At 41.8% G+C, this 25,431-nt stretch overlaps 1 protein-coding gene and 1 non-coding gene across 2 annotated transcripts in view; both read right to left on the reverse strand.

The window, feature by feature from the left end:
- Window positions 1-23,609, reverse strand: part of LOC102372523 (E1A-binding protein p400-like) — a 38,991-nt gene extending 15,382 nt beyond the window's left edge. The window contains 23 exon segments of the mRNA XM_014527500.2: window positions 502-629; window positions 1,364-1,560; window positions 2,625-2,794; window positions 2,889-3,076; window positions 3,853-4,151; window positions 4,592-4,647; window positions 5,250-5,429; window positions 5,785-5,949; window positions 7,245-7,357; window positions 8,642-8,808; window positions 9,663-9,849; window positions 10,717-10,853; window positions 10,947-11,121; window positions 11,272-11,441; window positions 13,101-13,237; window positions 14,347-14,706; window positions 15,665-15,722; window positions 16,250-16,269; window positions 16,983-17,040; window positions 17,462-17,602; window positions 18,333-18,518; window positions 20,089-20,429; window positions 23,285-23,609. Coding sequence (XP_014382986.2) covers window positions 502-629; window positions 1,364-1,560; window positions 2,625-2,794; window positions 2,889-3,076; window positions 3,853-4,151; window positions 4,592-4,647; window positions 5,250-5,429; window positions 5,785-5,949; window positions 7,245-7,357; window positions 8,642-8,808; window positions 9,663-9,849; window positions 10,717-10,853; window positions 10,947-11,121; window positions 11,272-11,441; window positions 13,101-13,237; window positions 14,347-14,706; window positions 15,665-15,722; window positions 16,250-16,269; window positions 16,983-17,040; window positions 17,462-17,602; window positions 18,333-18,518; window positions 20,089-20,424 — 3,628 coding nt within the window. The 5' untranslated portion in view covers window positions 20,425-20,429; window positions 23,285-23,609.
- Window positions 2,054-2,191, reverse strand: LOC112549000. The gene has a single exon (XR_003092438.1). It is a non-coding gene; the product is annotated as a small nucleolar RNA SNORA49 (small nucleolar RNA).
- Window positions 23,610-25,431: the final 1,822 nt, after the last annotated feature.

A 25,431-nucleotide genomic window follows, 5' to 3' on the forward strand; every position in this document is an offset into this window, starting at 1 on the left:
ACCATCCCCTGCCCGGGGTCTTGTGACCCCAGCATTCGTCCCTGCCTGTGGCAGGGGGTCGGGCTAGATGATCTGATCAGGTCCCTCCCGACCCTAGCTACTATGAAACTATGAAACCGTTTCCTTTATTTCCTATGATATTAATAGCAAGGTATAGGTAAGTCCTTCTACATCGAGACCTTTGATAAAAACAGATTATTTTCTTTTGGCCTAACAATAGCATCCTTTCAAACTTTATTTTGGAAAGTTTCAAGACAAAACTGCAAAGTACTCTTCCGGATCAAAGTCAAACTTATACTGTTATATCTCCTCAGCTATTCAACTAGCCTTGGAAAATTATGAAAGTTTACTATCCAGATTATTAAAACCCATTAAAAATATTACTATCCCCAGGCAACATTTTTAAAAATAATAATATAGAACTGAAAGTTGCTGAACACTCTTGGCTCCAATCCACTCGATTTCTTTATGCATTTGCAGGGGACCATTCATGCATAACACATTTATATTAAAGTACCTGTGTTAAAAATGCCATGGGATTGTCATTTCCTGAAGCAGCTACCTCTCTGATGAGATGTTTAGTGCCATTTTTCAACAGCATCTCTTCTATGGAATTGCTACTTACAAGCCTGCAGGAAAAATACCCATTAAACACTGTATTTTTTATAAACGTGCCTTGCCAAATCTAAGTGTTCCACAGCTAACTTTCCTTATGCAGATATTAGCAATGCAAAACTAGCTCAGGGGCTGTTAGGCCTTTTTTGCTGGACTACCAGGATGCAAGTAAGATCCACATCCTTCTGAATGCACTCAGTAGCTTCTAGTGCAATGGAGTGCAAAATGTCAGCTCGGTGCCAATACGTTTTCTCAGCTTCTCTTCATGAAACAGCCACCTGAAAGAAGCCCTCAGCCAGACATTAGAATTTTATTACCCCCAATACACGACAGGTACTGACTGCTTTAAAGAAAAAAATATTTAATCAGCAAGAATATTCTTATCCATGAACTCCAGCTCATGATCATGCCCATTAATACTCTGTTACGTTAGTCCTCCTTTCCAAAAAGGTGTGTGGTTTCTCTTTTCCTGTTCTCATCCTTAAAGATGGCTGTAAGAGCTACAAAAATGGGAAAGAATAAAGTCTTCAACCGCCCTTCAGCCTTCAGATGGAGAATAATGGCCTTTATTTTTTTGTTTTAACCAAGGATGTCTTACTGAGGGACTGGCCAATGCAGAGCTTTTAAAACTCCCACCCTCAAGTGCTCTCTAGCAGCAACTTTCCCACCTTCCATTACCTTTTCCATTCCTATCCATTAGCCTTTACGTTCCTATACATTTACAATAGCTTCTCCATACTAACGTTACCTGTACACATGGATGTCTTTGCCTCTCTCAAGCCTGTGGCACCATTCCTGAGCCTTTGCATCCATCAATGGATCCAAATCGACGTCATAGAACACAGCAGCACCTGCCTCTACACAACTGACACCTGCCGAAGGGCTGTGAGAGGACAGGATAGCACAAAAGATTCGCTTGTCTCTGTTGAAAGCATTTATCTGCTCCTAAAATGGGGAAAGTTAGTTACAACATGAAAGTGATGTAAATAATGAACTGACTTGGTGGGTTTTTTTACTATACTTTAAGAAAAGGAACATCCTTAAAAAAAAAAAAGTTTTATTTGCCCCTCTAATCTACCTCAAAAGGTGCCAAGAGTCTTACAGTAGTTTTGTTACTATTTTTAAGTTTAAACAAACAATCCAATTTTATTTATGTATTTTTTTTTTGACCAAAGTAGATGCTACAAGATCGAGAACAGCTATTGCCTTGTGACATTACAGAGATCATATCAAATTCATCTTCTTTATTACATACCCTGTAGCTCCTTGATTGCCCTTTCCTAATGGACAAGTTGAGACTCTCCTACTATGCAGACTGCAAGGTTGATGCTTTAAAATAACGTATATCTGTAGGTATATTATACTGTGTTTGGCTCAAAGCACAACAGTAAGATAAAAGATGAAAAATACAAAGGAACCAACCGGGTTATTGAGACTAAATGTTTGCTCAAATTGTAGGCCCCAAAGGAAATGTAAAATCCTACTGGGGAGGGATATGAGCATACTTTTAATTTCTCCTCAGGCAATGCCAGGGCACTACACAGGCATAAAAGCCCCTGGAGTAAGGCTGAGGAAGAGCCAAGACAACAATATAATCAAAGCGAAAAATGCCCATTGTGTTGTCATCTACAGACAGTAACATTGTAAGCACTAAGTCAAGGATATTATTAACATGTGTGAGATACTATTCATTTGTGATCAAAGTTATCTCAAGCTCCACATAAAAAGATAATCTTGAGCAGGACAATTCAAGATACACTGCTTTGATAACCTCTCCCTTCCTTGCCACCTACCAATAAAATTATCCATTTTTTAAACACATTACTACTATTATTTAGTTGTTTTAGCAAAAACCGCATGCCAAGCTTCTGGCCCTGCTATATGAGAAGCTAATTTATATACATATTTTATAAATACTGCATAGCATTGTTGTATACAACTCCATTTGGGCATTTTTTTCTCCAGTCAGACAAGTTTTAGCATCACTTTACTGCATAGGCCTCTCTCACCAGATGCTGCTCACAGCTGGCATACTCTTCAACTCTTATGTAGGTGAGAAAGTGGAAGTTTAGAAACTGCTCCAAGATATCCAGCATCAGAGTCATCTGTGTTAAAATCAGCACACGGTGCCCTTCTGATTTCAGCTTCTGAAGCAAGACAGACAGAGCCTCCAACTTGCCTTTTTGGAAAAAAGAAATAAGAAGCATTTCCACGCAGTATGCATCTACCAGAGAAAGCAGGCCTCCATGAGTATGCCAACCATTATCCTTTACCTGAATCATACTGCACTAGTCGGCGGTCAGGGAACTGTAGTAAGGGCAAAGTGATAATCTGCTGCAGCTGATGGAAATAGGGAGCTACTTGCTCTTCAAGATTGTGCTTTAAGGTTTTCATACTATGGGCGTATGAAGGAGGATTTGCTGGACGAGCAACAACTGCAGCTGGCAGCACACACAGAGTGCTGCAAAAGGAAGCAAAACTTTAGTATTGCCAACCCTAACAGCACAAACTATACATATGGAACAAAGCACTAAATATTCAAAACCAGTAGTAAAAAGAAGGGCTCACATGGGAAAAGTAAGGAAGTGAGACAATGAGTGAGAGAGTGTAGACGACCAGAACAGACAGTGACAGGATAGATACAGTTTTATATCACTGCCACCAAAAAACAAGGAGTCCTCAGCATACCCACTACTTAAGATTAACATGCGTAAGGGGGATCCTGGTAAAACAGATACCCACTAGCCCTGTGTTACAAAGGCAAGTGCCCCTCTAGTTTAATTTCTTAATTTTTACCTTTTGTTCTTCAGCATTAACCCTTGGCTTCTCATTCATTTTCACAACAGTCAGAGAAAGTATGCCTAAATGTTGTAGATTCCCACACAGTATTACATTTTGCAAATAGAGGTGTCATTGTCTAATAACTAACAGTCATTGCTGGCAGTGTTACAGGATACAGAATCTTTCAAATCACCAGCATAAAAACAGACAACACAGGAGAAAATCCTCAACATGAGAGAAAAAGGAAAATATTAAAAGGTAGGAACTTGGATAATGGTTTGTTTTGTTTAGCAAAAAGAATGACTGTCAATCAGCTTCTGCATTTGCAATATCAATACTTTAAAGTAGGAAAAAACAAGAAACACTAGGTCAGTTGACAGTTCTGCTTTCAGAGATCCCTACATATAACCTCATATTTGTGTAAAACTAACAAGTCCATCCATCATTTGCAATTACCTGTTCACAACATCCTTCAAGGACTCCTGTTGCTGCCCTGGTACCAAGACCAGGTCTTGAAGTGGATCACTAAGGCCTTCTGAGGCCCTTGAAGAAAGGCAACAGTTCACAAAGCCAGCCCACCTCCATTTGTTGATGCTGGCAGAATACTGCCAAGGAGTTTTTCTTTCGCTAAGCAAAGAACAAATTCCCAGCAAGTCTCTGCCATACACTGGGGCTTTAGAACAACGGCGCTCATTGCCAGAAAGTATTCTGTCCACATGCTCCTTCCAAAGCCTGTTCTCTTCCTCTGTTAGAGCCTAAGAACAGAACATATTTTATAGATAGGTTATCAAGGCAGAGAACTATGTAAACATAAATTGTTCAAGAGAAAGTTTAAAGTGAATTCCATTAATGAAAAAGGGGAAGAAATTAAGGAAGAGACAGCAGAGCAAATAGTATAAGTATGGTGAAAAGGCAGATACTGAGCTAGGACATTTCTAAGCAAATAAATATCATTAACTGTCCCCTATATCAAGCCTGCTGGTGAAAACACTTCTTCTACCTTATATTCAAAGTGTGAATTCTGAGCCACTACTCATCTCCACATAACCTGGATGGGCACGAGAGAGATCTCTGGATACCAGATATTCTGCATGCTTTATTAATGTACCGTTCTATCTGAATCAGATATAATACCACTACACAAAAGCAGCACGACACATACTCTAATCTCCAGTACAAAGAACTGGTATTATACCTGTGTTGGACATCCTAGGAGAGACATGGATTTTGATTTAGTTTCTGGATCATTCACTGTCAAAGTAGTAAATGCATTTTTCCAGGAAAGCAAAGAGATAAGAAACAAAAGGTTTATTTAAAAATATATATTTTATATAGAAACAGTTATTGTAAAGGAAAAAAAGCCTAATGCTATGTAGATGTTCTATCTTTGCATGGTTCACACTAAAAGTTTACTTCCCGGTTATTCAAGAACCCTACCATTGTGTCAAAATTAATGCTCAACATCCCTCAAAAATCTGTTGCCAAAATTCCAAGTCAGCATACTGCAACATTTAAGCCAAACCACAGACCAATAATAATAATAAAAGCACCACTGCAGGAATGTTTAATATATTCCTGGCATGTCTGGTACTCAAAGTAACAGAACCATCAGCTCTTAATATCCTCCAGTGCACAGGAATGGTGTTACATATGAGAGTGAACAATAATACAATGCATTTTCATCCTGTTCTCCGAAATAGCAGGGAGAATTTATTTTATAAATATGTTTTAAGCAGTTGAAACATTTGGCCTGTCAACAGTATCCAATGGAGTACAGCAAGAAAAAAATATTTGGCTAAAATGACAGAGCTCTCCAAATGTTATGTGAAAGAAAACAGAAATATTGTACTTACTTTGCTGTGTTACTACGGTAGAAGTTGACACATTGGAGTGATGGTCTACATGCTTTGTAAAACTAGTACTTTCAACAGGCTCAGACCCAGACCAACCAATAGATGGCACAGCAGCTGGCCAGTGAGGTTGTAGTCCTAAGTATTTTAGGGTTGAAACTGAGACAATGTGGAAAGTGTTTCCTGCAATTGTAATTGCACAATTCAGTGAGTTCTTGCTATATCCATTTTGAACAGAATCATTGCCAATAAAAAACTTTAATAAAAAATTGAACAATATCTTAGAACCGTACATGATATCCAGACTTGCAAACTAAGCGAACAATGTGACTGCAACCCCATCCATACCATGCAGTTTAAGTTAGCTTATCCCCTTTTAACTCAGCCTACATGGAAAGAGTTGTGAGAAGAACTGAGAGGAAAGATATATTCTCTACCCCTACCAAAACTTTACAATTTAAGACCACAGCTTTCAGCCAGACACTTTGCTCCAAAGGATTTAGACAAAACAACCATTGGAAGCTGAACAAGACAATACCTTCAAGCTGCAGAGGTTGTCCTCCAGTAAGCTGGCAGAGTTGACTATAAGACAAAGTAAATGTTTTTCCTTTAAAATGTAATGTTACAGGCAACTCTGGTTGAGCATTTCTGTCTTGTGCTCCAGTTGCGGGGAATGACCAACCTAGTTTTTCCACCTTACCACCTATTATAACAGGACAAAAAGAAGGTGTACAGAACTAAAAAATGGAGAATTTTCATTCAGATCTCTACATATACAAATAGGCATGTGCTGCATCTCCAAGCAGGGCTGACATGGTCCAAATTTGGTCTGCAGGCTGCAAGCTACTGTAAAGGACTCTCTGTTCTGATACCTAGAATAGCTCCTTCAGTAGTCAAGTATTTCCTCCTCCCCACACAAGCTCCAAGTCAATTGACTTGTTTGATTTCTAATAGTCTTCTTGGAATAAAAAGCCCTATCTGAAGAGCCCTCTCCTTCAAAGTAACTGATAGTTGGAATTAGCAGGAAACTAAGTCTGAGGACACTTCCCACATCTGCATTTAAGCAGTATTTGCATCCATGTCTACATGAAATTTTAATAACCTCACAGAATGCATAGAGATTTAAAAAACTTGGCCCAGTAAATTTGGATTTCTAAGCCAATGTAGGTATTTCCCTATCAGGTGATAATAGGGGGTCCCCCCACAATCAGCTTGTCTGCCAATTAAACTAGCCTGAAAATGAAATGGTAATTACTCATCTGTATAATCATCTATTCTATCAACTGAATTAAGATTTGTAAAAAAAAATTTTTTAAAAATGATGTTCTATTTATGTAGTCATGCATAAACTGATATCATTTGCAGGCTAATCATAAGCTCATAGGGGATGTAAGACATGTGCAGCAAGCAGGGGCACTGGAATGACTGAACAGTCTCTGCCTACATATTGCAGGAGCTCAGAACAGGTCAAGATTTCCAAAGGCTGCATCCAATAATATTTCCCCCAACTCTAGTGGGTGCTTTACAGAGAAAAAGATAAGAAAGTCTTGTGAGCTGGAATGCCTAAATCTAAGCATCATAGATCAAAAGGAAATTAAGTTTTGTATACAAGAGAGAACAAAAAAATGGCAGGTTAGTTTTGTCAAATGGCTTTCACCAAATTGAAAAATCTATGATAGATTAAAGGTAGTCAGTCCATAACATTGGGAAATTTGCACAGCAATATTCATCTCCTTAACACACATAATGAAGAAAAAATAATTTTCTATTTTGATGTTGTAACAGGACCCAGATTTGAGTGTCTCAACAAGGGACCTCCTTCACATGAGTAAAAAGATACAGACATCCACGTGGTACATAGTCATGATACCTCCAAAAACTCCAAGTACAACTGAAAAAGCTTTGGAAAGGAAAAACAATCTTTCAGCACATGGATCGAACTTTTCCTACTGCAATCTTCTGGAAAAGCAGCAAGAGGCAGTCTTCTTTGTACTTTACCACAATGAGCTCCTGTAGCCATTGTCGTATTTGCTGTGTGGTATATCTGAAGAGTAGGGAAATGTAGAGTTCTGCCCTCTGGTTTCTGTCCATACAGCACTGGTTGAAATAACCTAGACATTATACAAGTATATAGAAGTCATATTAGATTTAGCCAGAAAACTCTCATCCAAATAAGTGAGTCAAGTTTAAGACCCAATTGTTTGCAATAACTGGGTCCGGAGGAGTCATACAGCTGCAGAGAGCACAGCAAGAACAAATCTGACTCTTCCTCCCAGTTTCCCAGCATTCAGCAGAGATGCTTTCTAGCACATCAGTTCAAAGGATCCAGCATACTTTCAAGCATACAGTCAATGCTAGGGGCTGGCACAGAGGGAAGCAGGATCACGGTCCCACCTCCACTTGCACATCTTACTTCTACCACCAGGAGTGCTTTAGGGAGCAAATTATAATAGTTGAGGCTGGCTGCAGCAAAGGGACCCAAAGAACATGACCCTCAAGTGCCTACAGATCATTCAGGCCCAACCTAGCATAAACCCCACTGACAATTTAAAAGCTGACTTCAAAGTAACTTCTTTAGCATATGCTTTTCTTCAAAAAGTAAAACCACATAGCAGCACATCGATTAATGAGCTCTAGCATCTTCCTGCCTGTGTGTGTGTTTTAGCCACCTCGTCAAGTGTTGAGTTTCCTTCAGTGTCATACAGATGCCTAGCAATATCCTCCAATCCAACCAGAACAGGACACACTCCCTCTCTTCTGTGTTAGTCAGTTATTCACAAGCATTTGAGGCTGTCACAAATAGTAACTGCCTTTCTCAGCATCTATCAACCAAGTCATTATTATTTACACATTAACTTATGTTACTTATAACCTTTGTTCGGATGTAGTTCTGTAACATAGCTCTAAAATTCTGCAAACTGGTCCCTTTTAACTTGGTTGCAGAGGGAGACCCTCAAGTTTTGTTTTGTTTTTTAAACAAAACAAAAGCTGGCTGTTTTACAAAGTGCCTCCTTTCCTGCTTATTTTTTCAAGGAGCTGATCAGTTAGTCTGTTTTGGCAAGCAGCTCTTTAGGGCAAAAATTTCTGGCAGATAACAGCTGACTTATCACAACCCACAATCCACCCCTCCCAAAAAGACTTGTATCACTTCCCAAACAGCCTAAGATTGCTGTCTTCTGACATGGCTTAGAAGTTCAGTCCTTCTGAACACCTCAATTGTCCTCTTATCTATTAAGGCAGCTTCCTTCTCTTTAGGTGACTGGCACAACTTTAAGCAGCTCTAAGTCTAACAGCAAGAAACAGAAAAATCAGAGAGGTCTGAATATCTCCTTTGTCCTACAAATATTATTCCCTTTATTTTTGGTAGTTCAGAATTATTTTCAAACTGTGCATACTTGCTCGGTCTGAGCTTTACTGGGTTGGGTCTGGGTGGAGTAGGAGGGGAACTGTAGATCTCTTCAATGAGCTTTCTGGTCACTTTTTGGTTTGGCAGCCTTTGTGCCGCATAGCGCGTCATTTTGTCTTCCATCCCAATCAGATCGAAGAGAGACATGTCTGCATGCTAATTTTAATTTAAAAGAACAAATAAAAAGGAAAGAGTTAGACAGTTTTAAAAGCTTACTCAGAAGTAAAGGGTTTTTTTATCTTGTATAAAACAACTTAAGCCAGTAGGAAACCAGCACAGAATCCATATGATTTCACATGAAGCGGCTATAATTGTTTAGGAGATTCTGGTAAGCAAAGCCAAGGCAAATGCTGAGTGGTGTGCAGGAGATGAGAAGATAGGACAGCAGCCTCAATTTGAATGCAACGTATGGGTTTCTTCTCCAGTCCATTTCTTGCCTTCCAAGCACTGAGTCCTAGTCTTGCTTCCCTTGCCTTTTTATCTCCTTTATCCCACTGCTTTCACAAGCTCCTGGCTTTTTCCCAGTTTCCCCTCAAGCCTGACACTTCGATTTCTGTGACTATTTACATCACTCAACGCAGTTTGTCATGTTTTTCCTACATTGCTTTCACAACAAAGGCTACTGATGAAACCGTGAGAAATGAAAGTCCTATGGCTTAAATACATGGAGTGTGGCTTCTGGTTTGCCCAAATGATCTAGCCCAAGAGTCTGATGTACTTGAAGAAACATTCATAGGTTAATTGGCATCTAAAGACAGCAAACACCAGACAGTGCTGATAACCGGATGCAAGACCCCAAACTCACTCACTGCTCAAGCACAGCTTACCATTCATAAATCTGAGCAATCATTCTTAGAAGGGAAAAGTAATTCACTGTGTGCATTAGGAGACTGAACTGCAACCAGCAAATTCCACTCCTTTCCATTATACTCCCCCAGTATAGCCAGCAAAACTGTTTTTCATAATCTAAGTGTTCCACAAGTACAAAAGGATTTCATTTTTCCACTAACCTTCCAAAGATCCCATTCCAGGGCATTCAGTACCAATGAAGCAACTGTATACTCTAGTGGCTCCAATACGTAGGAGGAGCTGGAAAGCCTGGGATTTATCAGATCTGGGTGATTACAAATCTTTTGGAGCTGCATCAGAACATGAAGGACACTGACAAAATGCCCGCTTCTGAGAGCTTCTTGAGTTCTGTTTATTAAATAGAAGTAAATTTAAATCAACTCAGTACAAAACTTCATTTCTGGTAGCCCAGCCTACATAGTCTTTCTAGCTCTGTAAACCCTTTTGTGGATCACAAAAGTAATAACAAAAAACCATAATAGTTTCTTAATATGTAATCAATTTATTGATAAAACTACTCAACTGCTTTATCAAACACAGGTTTTCCACAATTGCATTCAGGTCACTGGAAAGCCAGTGGAACTTAAAAGTGCTGAAACCCTGATCATGCAGGCCACCAGGTATTAATGCAACTTTCCATTTCCCAATCACTGAGGCTACTTGAAAAGTAACTATCGGTGTGAGAAATATCTGTGAATGTGCAAGGTACTTGCAAGATTAAGGCCCGTTTCAACAGCGAGACTATACATTCAGACTATGAGTTTGAAAATGTCATTAAAATGAAACATAATAAAATTATTTAAAGAAAGGTTTGTTAACAACCTGCATATGACTTCAATTACTTAAACTTGAGAACTGAATCTAAACACAGCTGAGAGAATGCATGCATATTTGTATATGCCAGATTGAAAGTTTGGCATAAGTATTACACACATTTAAACTCATTTCCTGTTAAAAAAAATCTAGCAGATTTTTTATGTTCATTTGGGAGCACATGAATGACAGAAGTGATGGTATTTAGTCATTACACCATTTCATTTAGGAAGATTAATCTACCACGCAACACATTCTACTTATGCCTGATCTTTAGTCAAAAGTTTTATGACCAACTATTCACTTAAAAAATATTCCTGTTCCAAGTCCTCTTCCTGCAAGACCAATATTGCCTAACTTAAACAAAAGCAGCAATAAGATCCATGCATGAATTGTTTTTACCTTGGTTGAAACAGGACATCTTTATACATAGCTTTCTGCCGATGAGAAAAATAACACTTCAGCACATGATCATATTTCTTTGTCAATTGTTTTTCCACTTGTCTTTTGGTTCTTTGAAAAATAAATGGTTGAGTTATCTAAAAAGAAATTGAAATCAAGTAATACTTAACTGGTATTTACCCACTGCAACAGATATTCAGATTGAAAGAGGATCTTTAAAATGGACATACTCTATGCAGTCTCATAGCCATTTTCTGAAAGTAATCTTCATTCTCCTTTTTAGCTGCATGTGTCACAAAATCCATGCAAGGTCTGGAAATTCCAGGAATCAAAAAACGTACCAGGGTCCACAGTTCTATCAAGGAGGTAGGAAGGGGAGGTTCTATCAAGAGTAAGCGATGCTGGCTACGAAGAGAGAGAAAGACAGATACAGGATGAAGTCACTTCACAATTTAAATGAGACTTCCACCTTAAATTATAGAACAATCAAATTATTTTCTGAACAAAAAATGGATAACGATATACAAGAAAAAATATTGAATTAATGATCCAGACCTTTGGAGCCTGCAGAGTCCCTCCCAGTGTTTCTCAGACAAATTTTTAACTTTCTGCCTCTCATCTATGACTAGGTATTTCCACTGAATTTTCATGAAGACCTGGTAACTTTTGAACAGTTGCTTGTAGGAAGTAATACATACATTAAAATTGCTCAGTTTCATCCATTCCTGCAACATGAACAAGCCCATCGTAAAAGATTTAATGTTTATATTTTTTTAATTAAAAACTAGCAAGTACATTTCTTACTGGGATTAAAATCTATTATTTCACACTATTTTATGAACTTTTTCAAAGTTTTACATTCTAAAGTGTAAAGAAATGTTCAGCCTATTTGAATGGCTATACTGTTAATCAGTTAATATAACTTTATTTACTTGTTGAATGTGGCCAAACAAACTGGAACATACGATAATTATAACCTGAGAAATATTAATAAATAAATGCAGACTACTATTTTTAAAATGCAACAGAGTCAAAGAATATACAATCTTTAACCATCAGAAACTTTAATGTTGGCCATCGAGAAAGACCTCAGAAGCTGAATAAATATTAGGGCTGTGTGAAGCTTTGGTCACTGATTCGATTCGGTGGAGATTTGGCCCGATTCCATGGCTGAATCAAACCACAGGACCCTTTAATCTCTCTGAATCGAAACGGAACCCTCCAAATTGATTTGGAAAGATTTGGCAATTTGGACTTAGACACAGCTTTAAAATGTTTTTTCTACATACCTCAAGGTACCAGGCAGCTCGTGAGTACTGCGATGCTGGGGCGGATGGAGGGGCCCACAGGAGCATGGGGGGGATCACCAGCGCGCTCGGCAGGAGACCCGGAAGCGGACCAGAAGCACTTCTGGGTCTGCTGCCAAGCACTCCTGTGGGATGCTCCATGCGCCCCACTGGGCATCACAGCAATCACGAGCTGCGCCTGCTACCTCAAGGTATGTAAAAAAAACATTTAACATAGTTGTGTCTATGTCTGAATCGCTGATTCTCTAAATCAGCATCGAATCTTCAGATTCGGCCAAATTGAAATTGGGGACAGTGATCCTAATCAACGAATCAAATCACTGTCCCTGGTGTCAAAAAGCCCGCGCCTGAAAAGAGCGCGGAGTAGCACGTAGCAGCAGCACGCACCACCTGAAACTGGAGCCTGGCTGTCCAGAGCCACACTTCGACTGCTGGCCAGGTGCTGCATGCTGGATCACCACTGCTGAAGCCCGAGGAAGCCCCAGGATGAGGTAAGGCTGCTAAGGCCAGCAAGGTGCTAGCCCCAATCTCCCCTACCTCACCCAGGGTAACTTGCTACGTGCACCAGAGCATGCATGCACGAGCTGTCCCGGGAACACATAGCAGCGGCACGATTACATGCCTCTGCTATTTGTCCCCAGGGGGACACACATGTGCGCTTGTCTGGACGCACCCAAGAAATTCAGGCCCAGAAAAACAAAGCAGATGATCATCAGCTGGATTCTAGGAAGCAGCTCACATTAATCACCAAAAGCAAGACATCACTAGTGCCCATTCTCACTCAAAAAAACCCAATTTTCTTTTAACCTGTATAATCCAAAAACAAAAAATGTAGAAGGAAGACAGTCTTGTCTGAACATTCTTAACTGGAGCTGCTGCCTACCTTAGTATGGTTAAGCAGTGCCCTGAGAAGTTGAAAAGTAAGTTTATGATTTCACAGCTATTTTTGGGGACAAATCTCAAGATAAATCACAACCAGGCAAACACCATCACAGACACTCTTTGTTAATCATAACACACTGCTTATTTTGCCTTTACGCCATGCTATGCATTTCACAAATGAGTTTCTTTCAGTACCTGTCTTTTTCCTGCAAATTCTCTTTGCCTAGCAAAATATAGAAGAACCTTCAATTCAGGGCACCAGCGTTCCAGTTCATTCTTCCATTTCAACGAGTTACAGTTCTGGGCCACAACAAGATGTGGACCCCAGTTACCTACAGAGGTAAACAACAACTGTTGAGAAAAGTGCCACTTACATCAGAGCCTATAAAAGAGATGTAACTTGAAGATAGAGCTTAAAGGCCAAGGGTGTCCAGATAACTTAGGGATGAGCAATTATTTGGGCCCGTGGGCCACAAGGGCAATTCTGGGGAGCTGGTGCAGGCTGGTCAGTGCCCCATTCCCCCCCCTCTGCAAAAAGCCCAAACCCCCCTCCCTACAGCTCCTCCCCACCACTGCCACTAACCCTCTGCAAAAAGCCCAAAACCCACTCCCTACAGCTCCTCCCCACCACTGCCACTAGAGCCCAGCAGCAGCTGAGCGTACAGCCTGGGCCCAAACCTGCTCTGGACTCACACCAGCCAGAGCAGACCAGCTAGGACCTGTGCACACAGCCCTGACTCTGGCCTGCCCTGCACCTGTGCCGGACTCAGCTGCCCACGATGACCGGTGGTGGCAGCCAGGCAGAAGCTGCTATTGGGCACAGGGGAAAAGCGGCCACCTCCTTGCTGCTGCTGGGTCTATCTGGCTGCAGCCACCCAGTGCTCCCACCCCAGGCTGCCCTGTGGCTCCTCTGCACTGCCACCCCTGCTCCACTGGCATCATCATGGGCAGGCAGTGGCAGCAAACCATGGTGGGGACTCTGTGTGCAAGTCCCAGCTGACCCAGAGCTGATCTGCTCCAGTCAGGAAGGGCCCAGAGCAGGTTGAGCCCAGGCCAGGGCTGTGCACACAAGTCCCCACCAGTACCACAGGGCTGGGGCCAGTGGCAGTGGTAGCTGAAAGAAGCCACCGCCGTCTGGGCTGCTTAGAAATGCAGTCCAACCGCAGAGCTGCCCCAGCCCTGCTGTGCGCCGAGGAGTGGCAAGACTGCCATGGGCCAGACAGCACCCGGGACAGGCAAGACTGAGGGTCTGGCCACAGGCCGGACAAAGTCCCTGTGCAGGCCACATTCGGCCTGGGGGCTGTATTTTGCCCACCACTGATATAAAGAGACTTGACTTTAGGTAAGTTTTCCTGATTATTTAAAATAAAAATAAACAACATTGCCAAGTAAAGTACGAGGAACATAGATTTCCAGTTAAAAAAGCAGCATCATGTCCTACCTTCACTACAAGCCAGGTGTGCAAATAAGGCAGCAACCTGCATAGTTTTGCCAAGGCCAGCCTCATCTGCAAGAACACCATTAAGATTCTTCTCATATAGCTTCACTAACCAGTCCAGCCCAAGCTTCTGATAATCTCGGAGTGTCCTGTGCTGTCGGGATGGAGCACAACATTTGACTGCTGTTGCGATTTGAGCGCTGCCTTTAGGTAACAGCACTTCTGCAGCAGCAGCAGCAAACTCTGCTACATCTCTCATGCATTTCTTTATGGCACCTTCACATTGATCGATGCTGAGGAAAGAGTCTATAAGCACCATTTCCTCTCGAGTGCTTCCTCTGTCACTCACAGATTCTTCCATTTCTACACAAAGAAGTAAAATCGTAAGATGGTCTGTAGCTGTAATTCATGTTTCAACAACCAAATTGTCACAGTCCATAGCTAAGCATTTAAGAAAAGTACATTTTGTCCATCTTCATTAAGGGTGAACACAAGAACTCTGGACTAGAATAAATATAAATATTAAGATCTGTTACATGTAACAATTAAATTTGATACCTCTCCAAGTCAAATACAATGCCAGGAGACAAACAACAGTTTAAAGACACACTTTTCAAAAGCTACCCATTGTGGAAATGTATCTTGAAAACACACGAACACACTAAACATTGGTATCAATTAATCCGCCCAACTCTTTTGGCTAAATAGGCCAGTTCAGCTTGACAAGCCATATTTTGCACTTCAACGTTCTCTTGATCTTCCTCTAAATTAAGCATTAGCAATATCAAGCAAGAAGGATAGCATTTCTTGCCATGCCTACAACTTTTCTACAGCAGGCCAACCATGTATTCACTGAATACGTGTAACCATCACTTACAGAATCTGATACTTACTGACAGCTGTGCAAGGAACAGCAGCCTCCAAAAATACACAAGACTGAGAAATATAATGTGCAAAACCTAGTACTGAAATCAAAGGTTAGCTCCATTTACTTTCTGTGAAATTAAAGTTCAGTTTCTTTGCATGTAACAAGGACACCATAGCAGAAGATTTTTATTCTTGATTTCTATACTCTACGCTGTTTCCTTTAAAAACTTTTTAAAGTTAAGAACATGGGTAAGCTAATTAATAATTAAGGTCTGCAAGTGCCATTTAAAAAAAAAAAAAGAGATAGCATTACATTTGGAACAATTTACCTTTGAAACAGAAATTAAATGGATATAAAAAAGGCATGAAAATTAAATAGCAGGTCATAAGATGGTATAAACAAGAAATCCAACATGTATTTTTTTTTTTTTTACTTCAGTTACACAACACAGACCTTTGCGATCAGTAAGCAAGGCGATTGCTTTTCCTTTTCTCCCAGGTATTGCTGGACCCTAAATAATAAAATATTTATTCACATTATAAAGCCCATACTTCAAAATGAAAGATAGAAAAAAAATCATCAATAGCAGTTTTAGTTTCATAAGATTGTTTCTCAGCTTCCAAAATTAACTTTACATAATCACACAAACCCTTAGTTAAAATACGTTACAGGGCCCCAGTTTTACAAATACGTGTACTAACATGGGTTTCTACACCCACCTGGAGCCTCACTGACTACAACAAAACAGTAAGGCCATACACAGAACTCTGCTCATGTGTTTTTAGGGCCAAAACCTAAGTGTGCTTTCAGAGAGGCCTGGTTTGTTTTCCAACAATGAACTTGGGGGAGGGGAAAAACCAAGATTAAAAACATGCGTGTCTCATTTTTAAATGAAAACAAAAAATATATTTAAAAAAAAAAAGTTGTTGGAAGGTTCCAGCCTTTCACTGTACATAATTACAATTTCTTTCAGAACCGTAACATTACCACAAACAAAAAGCAGACTTGTTATTAATTTTCTGATTTAACACTACATACCTTAATTCTTCTATTAAGACCTGAAAATTGATAGATTACAGTTAAATGTCACATTTCTAATACTGACAAAAAAAAAGCACATCTTATGAAACATCTTTAATGTATTTTGCCATTGTTTAATCAATTTCTACAAAAATGCCTAAAGACATTTGTTATTACGATCCAAGGGAAAAGTCATAAACAGTATTAAGAACTGCAGTAAAAGAAAGTCAGCGAGGGTCTCATTCTTGTTCAATGTTATATAACAGGACTGAATTCTCTCTGACATCACATGCAACTCCACTGGAACCTGAGTACAGACCAGGGGCGGGCAATTATCTCGGGCGGAGGGCCGCTTACTGAGTTTTGGCAAGCCATCGAGGGCTGCATGACAGGCAGCCAGGGGTAGCCAAATATTAATTTTCTACATTTTTTAGGGGCCGGATAGAATGGCCTGGTGGGCCGCATCCGGCCCACATTTTGCCCACCCCTGGTATAGACCCAACTATGTTGGGTCTCCCTAAGAGGTACCAAATTAAACTCTTCACAGGAGCAAGAGGTTCACAACAGGAAGGCAGACATTCAGTCATCTCTGAAAGAGCTTCAGCTACTTAAAAGTAAAAGCTAGCTTCATCCACATGGGAAAGAGAGAAGTCACTTATACAAAAGCATGGAGTAAGCCACTTTTGTTAAAATTGTGTTTTGATGGACTTTCACCACTTCCATCTTACTTCTCACCCTGGGAACCAGTTACCTCTTAGTGAATTCTTCCTTCTCTCTTCTAACTCCACTTGCAGTTTTAATTCTACCACCTAAAAAAAAACAAAAAACACAGTATAAGAAAGGAGAGGGAAGAGGAGGACAACAGAACACAAATGAGGTTAATTGCCTTTACCCCTAAAGAAAATTATGAACTACTTTATATTTTTCAGCAAGGACAGGCTTCCTTCACTTGCTGGATTACCCCTCTAAATCACAACCAGCTTTTACTGGCTGCTTTAAAATTCTTACTTGAAAGCTTCTTAAAATGCTTTGAAATCACTGATATAGGTTGTAGCCATGTTGGTCTAAGGCAGCGAGGAACTAAAAAATACTGGGTTTGCAGCTATATTACTCTTGCAGCACAGAACAAAATAACTGCTATGCAGCCAATGATATGGCCCAATCTTTTTTCAATACCATTATTATGCCCCTCTAAGAATTTAGGCAACTATACAGTCACAATACATGTACCTGTTTAATACTGAACCAGAAATACTCGATTTCTCTGGCAACACAAGCAGCAATGCACCTCAACCGATTCTGTTTCTCCTTCTTGCTCCTCTCACTCCAGAGTTTCTTATCTTCATGGTACTGAGTCACACTTCTGACCAGCTGTATAAAAGTATTAGGGATGTTTCATTTCAGCTTCTCACTTTGCATTATACCTATTCACTCTACTTGTTACAATGGGTAGACAAGAACCCAGGCTTACATAATCACCCAACTCATAATCACTCATACCAGGCTTACACTGGTATTTTAAACAAGTAATATTAGTGTCACAGCAGGTTAAAACTCCTAACAAGTGTCAGAGATGTGGAAAGTACTGGCATCTTTTGACTGGTCCCTTGGAAAATGCCAGACTGTCCCATCAATGCCTGCTCACTTAATATCCCACAGCTTGAGGTGTCTTTAGACCCTATCAAGAGGGAGACGAAAAATAATAGTTATATGCTAACCTACATTCATTTTACTTGTATTGCACAATACTAGAATAATCGACTGCTCCAATCTATCTATCTGCACTGGTGCTACTTGAGTATGGGAAGAACTAAATTCCTATACTGAAAACAGAAGGCAACCTGCAGAACTACAGGGTTCTGTGAAAGTACAAAGGAAGCATTTTATGTAGTGCTTTGCAACTATTTCACAATAACTCTTAATAACCCTCTTAGAGATGAGTGAATGGGAGGGAAGTTAAGAAAACTACCCAATGTTACACAGACAGTGGCCTAGCCAAAAAACAGGCCTCCTGAATTCTGACTCTCAGAGCCCTGGCTTCGCCCGTGAGGACATTGCCTGTTCTCCAACACTACATTTGAAACAACTACACCCACATTACCTTCCTGGCAGTGGCCATTTTCCACCTTCTCTCTTGAGCAAAGTCAGTTGCCATCCACTGCATTTCCTCCAGCAGATAATCCTGGTGTGATTTGGGTCTTGAAGCTTCCTGAAGCTTGGGCAAGCGTCTCATGGACCATAAACCTACCTTCCTGAGGTCCGCTACGCGTCGATGGATTTGGTTTTCCTTAAAACAAGAGAAGCCAAAACTTAGCACTCACTGCATAAACACAAAAGAATAATCACAGACATTGACACAAGTGTCAGAATCAGGCATCACTCTGTTCTCAGACATGTTCCAAGCATTTTACCTTACACTATATTAAAAGAAAAAAATCATCTAATAGCTTTGTTGAAGTAGTGATTTGACACTTCAAGAAATACAAGAAAGTTCAAGACAGAGTGATGCTGACTGATAACTTAAAAAAGGAAATATCGCATGTTGAAAAGATGAAAGCAATTAAAAGAGAGGATTTCCTTCCCCCCAAAGAGCTTCACTAATAGCTAATCAGTAGTGATGTCTGGCTTAGAAAGGACAGGAGGGGGAGCCTCCTGTGTTACTTTGACAATCATGTAGGAAATAATTTGATGAATAAGCTTTGTCAATGTGAGTGCATATATCAATGGGAGCAGAAAGCTACAGAATGAGGATCTGCCTAACTTATCCTCCCAAATGAAGGATTGATACTAACTTCACAAGTGTTTACATCCAAGTACAGACTAGCATATCTACTGCATTTTATCAAACATGTAAAAACCATTCTGCCACTAGTTGAGATTTCTTCCTAAATGTAGAAATACCAAACAAGAGTCAAAATAACATTCTGTTTAACTACATCTCTGGTATATTACCATTTTGTAGGGTCTCATATGGAACAGATTCTACTTTACTGGAAGAAAAGATCTACTGGACAGTCTTTTATCAGTTAAGTTGATGAAGATTCTCTGAACAACAAGGCAAACGCTTTGGCACTCTCCTTGTGCTCTGTTATTGCTAGAGATCTGACTGTTTGGTTAAGAGAAACTGGACTACAGCTATGATTCCCACAGAGCACTTTAAATATGGCCAAGCTCAGATTTTTAACCATAAGTTTATAATTAAAATCTAGTTTGCAAGGCATTCCATTAGGAAAAATCATTATTACCATTATTGGCCCCAATTTGCTCCTTCCCTGGAAATCACAGCTACAGCAGAGACTACATAAGCACGGGAAATGAATGACTTCACCTCTAGAGGTATCTGGGGTCTGCCCCAACTTGGAAGGAACACATTGTTAGGACACAGTTAAAAGTTAGCATGCCAAGCCCCACTTGTACCCATTACAAAGGCAGCTCCAGGCAGCAAGATTGTCAGCCCAAAGCCTTTCACATGTAATAAATTCACTTAAGGAAAAAAAGTAACTCAGTGCAGTAAAGCCAAATAGAATGAGATTAAAAAAAAAAAAGTTTTAAAGCACCTGCGACAGATATTAAGCCAAACAGGAAAAATAGAAGATTAAGGGATATTTATTTCACAAAAATAAAGAGAAAGCAACAGGGATGTGACAGTCTTCTCTACGACTCAAGACTAATTTCTTTACACCTCATCTGTTCCTTGGAATTTTCTCTCCCCCATAAACACACACTCAACCAAGTTGTGATGAACGCATAAGGGGGAAAACTGACAGGCATTTCCCGAAGCACAGCACAAAATACCACAAGTTCTAAAACATTTCATACAAGATGCTTGTATAAAAAGATTTTTCTAATTGGAATACCTGACGCTGCGCTGGAGCTCGCTGCCTCTGCGCCTGGCCCACTGGCTGTACCTGATGTTGAAGGGAAGTCACAACCTGACTACATGAAGTAACAGGTACATTTTGTGGCTGGGGCTCCGCACAAATCTGCGGTTGATCTAGACACTCCAGCTGGGGTGCTGGGGGTTGCTGCAAAACCTGCAGCGTGACTGGATGAGCTGTTGTGGCAACTTCAGGGGGTTGCAACCTCCCACAGAGCCGAGGTAAAGGAGAGTGTAACCTCGTCAGAGTCTCTCCAGTTTGTTGTTGGCTCTGTTTCTTTTCAGCAAGTCGCGCTGTTTGAAGGATGGGCGACATTCCACCTGCAAAGCAAGAAAAACGTGACAAAATTATTTTAAGAGTCAAAACACCATATTTAACCAGTGCAATACTAAGACCGCAAAAGGGAAACAAACACATTTTTGAGAACCAACTTGTTTGTTGCAGGACACCGGCATCACTGCAAACCAAATTACATACCTAAAGCGTGCAAAGCAATCAATGTATTCAAATGGGCAGCGTATTGATGCAGCTCTTTAAGCAGATAGCACGCTGAGTTTCTATTTATAAATTTGCAAGAAAGAGGCAACAGCTAGGCAACCAGCCTGTGTAACACAATATCAAATGATCAAAAAGGAACAATTCTGCTGCAACAACATCAATTAAGAAAGACAGCAAATGAGACACAGAGGGGTGAAAACTGAAGCTTAAAGCTTGGATGTGCAACTCCCATTAAGTTGCTAGGAATTTTCTCTAGAGGGGGTTTTATCTTATATTAATTGGTATTAGGTATAATGTTCCAATTAGAGTATATATAATTTAAGCAATTATCTTTAATTACAAAGCTAAAACCAAACTAGCCATGGTCACTTGCATTATTAAAAGTTTACAATAAAGCTCTAAACAGCCGTACTGGGTCTGTCAGTTTTTATTTTCAAACTTCTCTCCAGTAGCTAATACCGATGGTGCGAACTTTTGCAGCCAAAAATTAGGACTGTGAAAACATTCCCACTACAACACTAGTCCTTTTACTGTAATATGGTGGCCCTGCTGCAGAAAGTCTTGCTCATTAGAGCACTCCCAATACCAGCTGTGGCTCAGCCTCATGATGTGATAAACACCCTCAAATCTCCACTGATTTCAAAGGGAGTTAAGACAGCCAGCTCTTCACAGGGCAATCAATTTCTATTCCTTACTCTATTGCCATAATTGACACGCTCAGAATTGCAGCGAATTGAACAAATCCTATGAATGATCCAGTTTGAAACCAATATAATATGTTGGATGCAAACAGCCACGCTTAAAATGACCCTTGGAGGGAAACAGCGAGCAGGCAGTAACGTAAATAAATCTCACACACAAAAACCTTGACAAACCCACTAATGCTGCATACTATACTGTTATCAAGGCCAACGGTATGATTTTAAAGGCAATGTTTTTGTTTGAATCAATGTGAGACACAGACCTCGGTAAGAGAGCTGATACTTCTATAATACTACGTTCAGTGAAGAACAGAAATCCTGGGATGACACAGTTCAGAAATAATGGAGATTATCTGATTAAATTGCTGCTAAAATGAAGGAACTTGAACTTGCATGTAACAGAGTTGCTAAACTTAAAGGAGTAAGTATCTTTGTCTCAGAAAGACTGTTTGGGGAAAAAGGAAAGGGAAGTTAGTTATCTAAAATGTCTGCAAAAAACAAGACTGCTTTATTTAGAATATCTGATTAAGCAGCTCTTACGCTGAAACCTGAAGCCAGAAAAAGCATATTTGTTTGGTAACAATATACTGTTCCTACCAGGTTTCTATCATACTGGCACATACAATTATGAAGGCCTCTGGCTTTTCACAAGGAACCTGTTTAAATTTGAAACAAAACCAAAAGGATTTCTGAATTTCCTTCCCATTATACAAGAATGCTAGATGCCCTGAATGTGGTATAAGGAACAAGCTGTATCTGGTAATGCTCTGGGTCAAAGCTGAGACCCAACTCCACAGGAAGCTGAGAAGAAGGAAAGAAGAAAGAAAAATGAGCAAGCATTATTTTATACACGATTAGCCAAAGACAGTCAGGTCTGTTTCTCTTCTGTTACCACATGATGAATTCCATACCATTTCAAAAGCAGAGAAACTAATCATTGCAGAAATGAAGGAAAATTCATAAACACTGAGCTATGCCAGCTGCCAGGACCGGCACGGAGCAATCAAGATCTGGAGCTGACTAGTGGTGGCACAACTAAAACCAACAACGTTTCACGCTACGTCAAAGGTAGAAAGATCTCCCCAGCAGGTGCACTAGCAATACCTGGTTATACCACCAGGAAGCAACAGACATCCACAAAGTTAGGAGATGCTTTGTAAGAAGAGTTCAAAAGGCTTTCCCCTTTCCTGAAGCCGATTCTTTAAAGACACATGCATGACGACAGAAAAAAAAGAGTTAGTCTAGGATGAAGGCAAAGCTGCGTTTCATAGATATTTCATAGACATTAGGGCTGGAAGGTACCTCGGAAGATCTTCGAGTCCGGCCCCGCCGTGTTAATTAACCATGGGTGTCTTGATCTGTCCCTTCACCTACATTTAGTGGCAACCGTCGATCCTCCTGGATCACGGCACATGCATGAGGGCCACGCAGACCTTTGAAGCATATGCCTGGGCACAAGTTTTTAGAGGAGTGGAAGCTGAAGAAGGCAATATTTGCATCACATACCCGCAGCTCAGAAAGTCCTTGCCCCAGCTACAACGGCAAGTCACAGCACTACGGCATCAAACTGCTTGAAAGAGTCCAGCAGCTGGTTTAAGGTTTCCTAATCTAACCCAAAGCAGGATTTCTCTTTGAACCAGATCGTGTGCTTATTGGATAATACCTGTGGCTACATGAAGACCTATAGATGGAGGATCCCTCTGTTTCTCCTTAATATTCATGACTTCCAAATACATTTCTAAAAGCTTTCCCCAAATCGCCATCCCTCACACGCAACCGCTGTTGTTTCGGGACCGCGCACACCCGAAACAAATGGTTTCGCCGCTCCTTTGCATTGCCCAAAATGCTGGAGGCGGCGAGCGGGAGAGGAGCAGAAGCGTCCCCGTTCACACCCAGCTCGCCGTCCCCATCAGCCCCGTGAGACCTGCCGACCTGGTCAACGGGGGGCTTTTTAAGTGACGTGAGGCAATGCTTACCTCGTCAGGGAGGGAACGAGCCGCGGCCTTTCCCCCCGGCCCATCCAAACCCATCCGGCCCGAAACGGCACCGAACGCTCGCTCGTGTAGACTTGTCACCTGTGGGTGGCACAGAAAACAGGCCCCGGGGGGCTAGGAAAGGATGGCAACTGCCCCCCCTGTCCTCCCCTGGGGCAATACTGGGCCCTGCAACCTGCACAGCTGCCCCTCTGCCCTGGGGCTGGCAGCCCTGGCCCCGCCCCCTCAGGCCTGGCTCCGCCCCCACAGCCTGGCGGGGGCGGGGCGCATGGCATCGGCCCTAGAACGCTGCCGTCGCCCCGCCCCCTCCCCGAGGCCCCGCCCCCACGATTCCACTGCAGGTTGCCGCCGGGAGAAGGCCGGGCGGGCGAAGTCCTGGGGACGGGTGCCCGGCGGGGACAGACTACGTAGCGTTCACGGACGCCTGCGCTTTTACCGCTAGGGGCGCTGTGGCAAGTGGGGGGTTGTGCTGCGGTCAGCGCATTAGTGCTCGAGTCTAATGTCAATGAAAGAAAATGCATAATTAAACAATACATATAGAGAAAAGGAAATACCCTACAGACAGTAACAACAAAATGCGAAAGAAAAATCAAGGGAAGAGGAAAAAAAATAGTTTAATTAAAAAAAATATATAATGAAATCACTAGAAAGCAACATACACGAAAGAAGCCAAATAGAAAAAAATCAAAAATAAAAATCAAGGTGTCATTAAAAATAGCAAAATAAATAGAAGAATGGTAACAAACCAAGGTTGCAGCAAAAAGCCCCAGGAGTGCCGGGGTGCAGGGCTTTCCGGGGGGCCGAGCTGACCTGGGAGCCCAGTGGGATGGGCTGGGCCAGGCCGGGCCGGGCCGACCACGCGCGCATGTGTCCAGCCTGTCCCACACGCACACACGTGCGCACGCACACTTGCAGCCTGTCCCACGCGCACACATGCACACTTCCAGCCTGTCCCACGCGCACACGCACACTTGCAGCCTGTCCCACGTGCACACATGCACACTTCCAGCCTGTCCCACACGTGTGCATGCACGCTTCCAGCCTGTCCCATGCACACACATGTGCGCATGCACTTCCAGCCTGTCCCCGCTCTCCGCCGGCTGGGCTGAGCGCTGCTGGTGCAATGTTACCTTAAACCAACACCTCTTGCTTTCCCATAAGGGTCTCAGACACGGGAGGTGCAAGCAGAAGGAACAAATCCCGTTATACCCCGTTCCCTCTGCCTTTCAGCATCTGCGCTCTGCCCCTGTGACATGGATATACTTTTTGCAGTTCAGACCTCTCATTTCTCATCAGTCATTTTGAGTCGCTCTTGGCCCTGTGGCGCTCAGGCTTCTTGAGCAGCAGCAGGGCCTGGATGTTGGGCAGGTGGATGTTGCCACCTTCAGCGATCGTCACTTTGCCCAGCAGCCTGTTTTGCTTCTCGGCCTTGGGAATGGCCAGCTGCAGGTGCCGAGGGACAACGCACATCTTGTTGTTGTCCCGTGCCACGTTGCCCGCCAGCTCTCAGCCATCAGGCACTCCAGCACGGCAGCCATATAGACAAGGACTCCAGCTCCATCCCATTCAACATACTTACATTTTGGAGCAGCCAACGCACATGGTCCACGGGAAACTGCAATCCTGCCTGCGTGCATCAAGACTTGACCATAGCCCTTTAACTCCCCTGCTTTCCCCAGCCCTACTTATCACGAGCACCTTCCACTGAAACAGGAGATGGCACGAGACGGGTCAATGATCTGACCTGTAAATGGTGGTCCTTGCATTACACTGATGTAAATGTGTCTTTACAGGGAAGGCCTGGGAGAGTTGCTGTGCTGCTGCTCTGATGACAGCAACACAGACCAGACTGCAATTATCTTTAAAGTGTTTTGCATGGGACTGTAAGAATCCCCCAGAGGCACAATGGGCTTGCCTGTTGAAATCAAACATCATCATGCAGAAGGGCATAACCCAAGCACTGCAGTACTGTGTCTGGTGTGGGAATGATGGGTAGCTGCTTTTTTTTCCTGCATAGTTTATTTATTAAAAAAGGAACCAAAACTATTCCTGATTTTTTGAGTTCACAGAATAGCTTCCTATGGGGGCAGAAGGGGAAGGAACAATCAGGAAGATTCCTGAGAAAGCGA

Source organism: Alligator sinensis, unplaced genomic scaffold (assembly GCF_000455745.1).
Source record: "Alligator sinensis unplaced genomic scaffold, ASM45574v1 scaffold628_1, whole genome shotgun sequence".
NCBI classification, from domain to species: Eukaryota; Metazoa; Chordata; order Crocodylia; family Alligatoridae; genus Alligator; species Alligator sinensis.